This window comes from Macrosteles quadrilineatus, unplaced genomic scaffold (assembly GCF_028750875.1).
Source record: "Macrosteles quadrilineatus isolate MER2022 unplaced genomic scaffold, UCM_ALF_1.0 Scaffold_2__2_contigs__length_208266976, whole genome shotgun sequence".
NCBI lineage: Eukaryota > Metazoa > Arthropoda > Insecta > Hemiptera > Cicadellidae > Macrosteles > Macrosteles quadrilineatus.
Window position 1 is genome coordinate 66381650 of NW_026542595.1, and position 8026 is coordinate 66389675.

Here is an 8026-nt window from a genome sequence, read left to right on the forward strand (position 1 = left end):
TGATAATTTTAAAAACATATTTCGAATATTTGTCTTTTTATATATGGTTTTTTATTGTAGTCTAGATTAGGGGCAATGGCAACAACAGGCCACTAGTTATAGTACATATTTATTGATCAGACAGTCAAAATGTGTGGTTTTGAAAATTGATCTTTTACAGTTTTCGTTTGTCTAAGTGTAGCATGATTCTTATAGCATTTTTAGAGTTTCAGAACTGTATCTAAACTTTTTGGGCGTTCCTCCATAGATTGCCAGACCATAAGACAAAATATTTTTATTTTAGAATGTCCAGGTTACATTAGTGACACTGGCCTAAAAACATATAACCCTGAAGAAAGTTTTTGTATTATGATTTGTGTATATTTAAGATTTGTGTCTAGGTTAAGCCTAAAAATTGAGTTTGCTTAAGATCTCCTATTTTTTACGGGGTAAAAATGGGATTTTCCCATTTTTCACTGTAAAAAGTTGCAATTTATTTCCAAACCATTTTGAAGAGATCATAAAAACAAATAATTTAGTATACAGAAGCGTTGTTGTATGCCTAACGGTTACGGAGAAAAAAAAGTGTACATTTAAAATGACCATGTTATTCTTATGGAGAATAAATAAAGTCTTAAAGCTTGCTTGTCTATGGAAATATTTTAGGGAAATTTGGAAATTTTGGCCATATTGAAAAAAACCCCCGATTTCCGAGACTCCGATTTTATTAGACTTTTAGTATATTATTTCACATACTTATTGGAAATGTAAACCATCAAAAAATCTGTTAAAGCAATTTTTTTTAAGGTTAAGGGGTTTTATTTCATATCTTGACTAGACTAAATTTGATCTAAATAACTGTAAACATGAACAACAATACGATTGGAATCATATGAAGTCAAAAACACATCTGATTAACAGCAGTATTGCCAAAATAAACGTGTTTAAACATTATACATGTAATTATTTTTGTAATTAACTATTTGTGTTTTATTACTTAACTACAATTGAACGAGCGGAAGCGAATCCTGTGGAGTTTAAAAACAGCTGATTAACAACAGTATTACCAAAATATACCTGTTAACATTATACATATATTTTTTTTATAAACTACTTGTGAACTATTACAAAATAAAAGAATTGAATGAGCGTAAAAAAAGTATTGAAACAAATTGTATTACTTGACTCAACACAGAATTCGCTTATGACAAATATGTGTGTGTTTGTATCTGTGGAGACGATACAGGCCACGATGAATTGTTATCCAAGCGTACCAACTAACAATTAAGATATGGTAATTTTCAGAATTCCCATAAGAATTACATAGTTTTTTATAACTATCCCACCACCACTTAAGATAATTGAATGATTAAGAATACTAAATTGCATATATTTTTTAAGGATTTACAACATGGGTATAGCACAGACTAGGGATAAAAAGTTTTGTTCCCTATAGTGTCCAAAACTGAAATAAGTTATTTATTACTAACAACTTAAGACAGATTTTTACCTATTTTCAACCCCATACAACACGTTTACTGTATATTATTTATCTTAAATCATAAATAGTTTATAGATAATACAGTTTCAAAGGTTTGTACCAAATTCGGTGTAAATTGGAGGTTCAGAAGAAAATTTACAGGGGAAATAGTAAGGTTTATTTTTTTTAATTTTTGGACGCCATGTTGGAAAAACCAAATTTCCGAGACTCCGATTTTTTTAGACTTTTAGTATGTTATTTAACATACTTTTTGGAAATGAAAACCATCAAAAAACCTTTTAGAGCAATTTTTTTAAGGTTAAGGGGGTTTTTTCTATATCTTGACTAGACTAAAAACACAGAACTCACTGACAACTCAGACAACACAGTATTTACAAACAATGCAGCAGACAAAGCATGTTTTTTATTTTACTGTCAACCAGCTGACCATTCAGGGTAGGCAACATTACAACATTTCTGTGCATGTATAACATTATAAAACTAAGTACTATATAAAAACTATCACACAGTTTTTGTTATAAAGGTATAGTCAAACCTTTCAATATAAAAAGTCTTACCATCAAAACTCCAACGGTTGGCTAGTTTTTGTACGCGACTCGTGTGAATAAAATCTTTTATAACTCAAAAACTAATTCGAGCCACATGATTCATTTTTCTAGACAATGTGCAGGATATTATTTTCTGCGTTTTTAGGTAGAATAGTTCATGTATGTTCCCAAATAAATTAAAAACTTATACGTACACAGATAAAACATATATAAGTTACAAAAAAATTTTAAATTGTTAAAAAAATATATATTTATATACTTGCAGTAGTAAAACTACCCAGTTAGTTAGAGGAGATGTTATCCTGCAACCTAAATTTTTAATCATAACAAACAAATAAATAGCACTGAAGTTATAGCATATTTTGTGAGTTGACAAAATTCGAGCGATGCAGCGTGGTAACAGCACAGCAGCCAACAACCAGCTGCAAACCAGCTGCAGTGCGACATTCTAAAAAAATATTTAAAAAATATATTTCTACAATTTTTTTTACATTTTCATCACTTGTATTGTATTCTATAACAATATAAGTAACAAATAACACTTTTTTAAAAATTTAAAAAATTTGAAAATTTTGAAATTTTTTTGGCGTTTTCAGTGCCGAATTTAATATTACGCTGATTGAGGACGAGCCAGATAAAAAATGTTACAATGAAAAAGAAACTAAAATACATAAACAAAATAATAACTATGCATCTTAAATACAGATTATTTTTAAATCTAATATAATCGTTTCCTTATAATTGCTCTGGCAATTCATTCTGCCAAACTCTGTGTCATTAAGTAAATCAAACGTAGGGTCACCGTCCGTGTGATCTTCAAAATCGATCCCTTTAAAGCACAGTTGTAGTGGAGTAGGGTCTTCATCTCCATCAGATACCCCTTCCACATCACTTATATCTAGCTCGTCCAGCAGAGGTTAGAGGTCTTCATCTTTCACTAAAAAATTATGACCTCATAATAAAATGAAAATGTATTTTGGTATAGTATACATCTATTAGCCTAGTGTAGAATTTAGTGAGGTTATTAAAGATAATTTTCAGAGAAGTAAATTCTCAAAATCATCTCTCCCGATTTTAGGGCAGTCATTTTGCTTTTCACAACAGCTGCTTGGTGATGGTGATAATAAACATGCTTTTTGAAAGTGTCAAGTTCCATTGTTAATAAAGTCTTTTCTAAGAATAGATTTAACAGTTTTTTATAGTATTCTTTTTCTGTCTTATGATTTTTTCCTCTTGAATTTTTATCTATTTAGCTTATAAGGAGAAATGAGCACCTCTGTTCGTTTAAGTAATTATAATAATTTTGCGTCCAAAATTCATAAAAGATACTATCAAAGTATATTTTTATGTTTCACAATGTAATCTATTATCTAGAGGTTAAAAAATTATTGACTAATGCATCTCAAGCAAAGGAAATATTAAATTTATCAAATACGATAGTAGTTCCCTGTCCAGTTGTTCCCGCACCAGGTCCAGTCATTCCCTAAGGCTACGGCCACACGGGCGTTTTTTCACGCAAGAACGCGGCGTGAAAAAACGCGAGAAATATGGACAGCATTATGGTGGCATGAGGTATGCCACACGGAGTGTATTTTCACGCAGATAAGGCGCGTCTGCAAAATCACCCGCCGCGGGCCCGCAGAAGAATGGACTGGGGTGCATTTTTGAAGCTTGTTTTCACGCTCATTCCCTGGCCACACGGGCGGGAATAACACGCAGCGTCACTCAAGTGGTCATGGTATTTTTATTTTCGTTTGAATCAAAATGTAATTTGTTTTTGAAAAGTGTAAACTATTTTGTATCTAGCCAACTGCTTAAACACGTATTATCCCAAACACGTTGACCTTACTGAAATTATTAAATAGTTTGTTGCTATAATTAAAGATTTAGACTTGTTTAGAGGTGTTTCTGGGAGTAAAATCAAGAATTAAGAGTGATCAAAGTAAATAATCTTTATGAGACACATGCACATAATCTAAATATGAGTACATGTGTAATGTACACTGAATGGCGTCAAATAAGAAAAAAATCTAGTATCTAAAAATCAAACTTGCTTTAACCTCTTCAGGGACGTTTTTTGGTGAATGTTTTAAAAACTTATAATAATTTTATTTTTTGGTTGGTTTATGTCTAAAATGATCCTGGCAGTACCTTTTTCAACTTTCTTATTTTTACTTTGTAAATTATTAATAAATTTGTTAATGTACTCAAATGAGTACACAACACATATGTAGGCCTGTTGTATTTTAAGAACATTACCCACTTCTGCTTCATGGTCACAAATGAGTACATTAACTTTTACATTACATCAGACTTTCTATACAATGATATATTCAAACGTACTACAGTAAAGTAAAATACTAATATAGTATTTAAGTTTAACAGTAATACAGTTATAAAATATTACTATTTTTAATCAAAAAAAATTCAACCAACCTATTTCATAAGCATTTGTAAAGGAGTTATCCAAATAGTTCAAGTGCAAGTGAATAAAAGTAATTTTATTTTATAACAAAATAACTGATTTACTGATGATAAACCCAAAAATACAAATGTGTACAAAGTGAAATATATGAATGTTCTTATTTGCTATAGGCCTAATTATATGAAAAAAGCATAAAAACCTAAACGCATAAAACACAAACAGACAATCTAAAAATAACAAGTTAATACATAAACAATTTCAGAAAATTTTAGTGTGTGATAAAATAAAAAATCAACATAAACAATTGTAGTTAGTTACAATAGTTAAAACATGAATCAGTTTATGTACATTGTACAGCAGCATAAGTTAACTGTAGGCTAAGTCAAAGGCTTCTGTCATGAAAGTTCGCCATACACTCAGGGCACACAGGAACTTCACATTTACTGCACTTGTACCTTGTTCGGCTCTTGCAATTTTTCTCTCGGCATCTCCCTGGAACGCTCTTTGAAGGATAGTGCCCTTCACCATCGAAACGTACATCGCCTATTACACCTGGTCGACATCTTTTTTTTAACGGTGGTGTATTAGTGGGTGGTCGACCAACCCTTTTCTTTTTCAGAGTGGTCTGAATCAAGGCATTCGCTATGGCTGCCTTAAAATCCAAGAATGACATGTTAGATGACGTTTTTAGTTTTAGAACAATCCATGCATTAACCATAGCAACGTTAAGAAAATCCGAAGATAAAATCGTTTGCTTTTCATAGCATGAGGGTAGTGAGCAACCATCCTGTCACTGAGGTCCACTCCTCCCATGAATTGATTGTATATGGCCACACAGTGGGGTCTGTCCACCATGATGTATTTTTTAGCCACTTTGTCCCACCTCTCTGCTTTATCTTTGGGCTCGATACCTGCATACGTTGAACTTACGTAAACCACTCCTGTGTCTTTCCACTGTACTATGGTAATATTGTCTTCAGAAGTAGCAACATTCATCTGTCCTCTTTCTTCTTTTGAAAAATCTTTGGCCCCTGGTAGGACAGAATTGGCTACGTAAAGCCTGTCAGATCTTACTACTCCTACAACATGGATGTCATTTTCCACCAGTCTTTTTAGAAGCTTATAGCTAACAAACAGATTATCAAGAAAAAGTTTGTGGTTTAAGCCACCAATTCCTGAGCACATTCTTAGGACCGTATCACTTATTATACCAAGATCTGTTCCAGCCTCATCTCCTTTTCCTTGGTACAATTCAAATTTGGATACATATTCATTGGACGCAGCCAATACCCAAACCTTAAATCCCCACTTTTTGGGTTTCTTCTTTAGGTATTGTTTCCCTCGTGAACGCCCTTTGAATGGGATAACAGCCTCATCCACTGCCAAATATTCCGGAGGAGTCATTACTTCCTGAAAGGTTCTTGCAAGGATGTCAAGTACCGGTCTCAACTTGACAAAAATGTCTTTGTTATCCTTAGGAATAGTATCGTTGTCAACAAAGTGAAGGAACCTTTTGATTTTTTCAAAGCGTTTTAGGGGCATAATATCGGCAATCAAGTCCATCCGGAGTGAAGGTAATGATGCCCAATACATCCGGTAGTTGGGGTAGTGTATGTATGTCATAATTATATTAATTCCCAAAAACACCCTGATTTCATCACTACTAGTTGTAAATTCTGGATCTCCACATTGTGAGGCATAACGAGTTGTCTCTCTTGCTATGATATCAAAAATGTCTTCTGGGAAAAGGTTCATTAAGAAATGCAATGGGCTTTCAGTAGCATGAGGTTCACTTAAATTAAAAGTCATACGTCCACGAAATTCAGGAACGTTATTAATAAAATCATTATCTTTTAGGGTCCATTTAGGATAGTCAACTTTTTTTTCTTCTGTTGGCCACTACGAAGGTCAGGCCTACTTTTTTTTATTTTTAGTAGCAGCTGGCTTAGTTTTGACTTTGTTTTTCTGCAAGGGAGTTACATTGGTTTTTTTAGATTTTCGCTGATTTGTAATTTTTTTCTTCTTATCATGACTGGAAGAATTATTGTTGGGCCTATCTGAAATGGATCCAGCTTGAGAACTTGAGGGAATTGGTTCAGTGCCTGAAGAGCATTGTGCGATAGCTGGGTCAGATGAGGCTGGAATACTTGTGAGAATTTGGTTTACAGTTTTGCCAAAACCTGATGACATTGTGGGTTTATCCCGCAAACTTGACGATGTCACAAGATCATTTGGGATTGTAGTTTTAGAGGGAATTTGGTTAGTAGGCAACTTTGCCTCTAAAATGGACAGTGTATCTAGTACTACTATGTTAGACGTTGCATTGTTTTGATCACCAACCGAGTTGTTTCTTTCATACGTACCTCCTTTAACTGAAACACCTTCATTGTTTATATCACTTCCACCTTCTTGAATTGAAACATCTTCATCGCTTATTTCATATCCACCTTTTTGAACTGAAACACCTTCATCGTTTATTTCACATTCACCTTCTTGAATTGAAACACCTTCATCGTTTATTTCATCTCCTCCTTTTGGAACTGAAACACCTTCACCGTTTATTTGATGTCCACCTTCTTGAATTGAAACACCTTCATCGTTGACAATGTCCAAAAAATTTAAATTATGGTTTATTACCTCTGTGGTATCGGAAGATGTGATATTTCCATCATCCTCCTCTTGAAAGTTGTTAAGATTGTCTGCTTCAAATGTAGCTCCTGGTATTTGAAAATCATCATCTGGTAAATCATCAAATAACTGTGATTGAAACTCAGGTAGGCTGTCATTCTGATCTTCATTTGAATCTTCTTCTAAACAATCATCAATTTCTAGGTCTGATGAATTTGGGTCATCTAAATTTGTTAAAATGTGTTTTATTATGTTGTGTTTATTTGCTAAGTTCAAATGTCTATCCATGTTTTGAAAACACTGAAAACCACTAGAAATAAAAAAAAAATTGTAAAATGCATTTGTATTGTAATCACAATTTATCGGTTACAAACAGTAACATTCGATGTAATTTGTACAAAAATACAGTAGGCCTACATGTAATAAACTTATATTTATAGTAAACGCAAATAGAACTGGCGGGTGAATAATACCAGCTGGCCTATTTCAAAACACGATATTGACCCGCCAATTCTATTTGCTTTTACTTTAGTAAGACTCATCTGAGCAAATAACGCATATGGGTACATTAAAAAATGCAACTAAACCACGTTTGAGCAATGTACGCATATGAGTACAATAAGCATAGTGCCACATTTGAGACTTGTACTCAAATGAGTACGGATATTAAATTAACGATCGTGTTTTTATCTGGTAATATATTGGTGTATATTTGTTATTATTTCAAAATATACGGTATAAGGTATCACAAACAAAAATTATTAGTTGTATACCTACATTACAAATGCATTTTACAAGACTTGAAACTCGCACAACCGACTCACTTCGCCAAAACGTAAACAAAGGTTAGAACAACTGAAACACAGCTGATTTGAAGAGGTTAATAAGGATTAAACGACATAAACAATATGTTTTAATAAGAACAATATAAAAGTATAAATAAAT

At 32.8% G+C, this 8026-nt stretch overlaps 1 protein-coding gene across 1 annotated transcript; it reads right to left on the reverse strand.

Annotated features, from left to right (window-relative positions):
• Positions 1–5146: 5146 nt before the first annotated feature.
• Positions 5147–6076, reverse strand: LOC128984355 (piggyBac transposable element-derived protein 3-like). Its single transcript, XM_054403664.1, has one exon. It carries the CDS (start codon positions 6074–6076, stop codon positions 5147–5149), a length of 930 nt encoding a protein of 309 aa, XP_054259639.1.
• Between the last annotated feature and the right edge of the window lie 1950 nt (positions 6077–8026).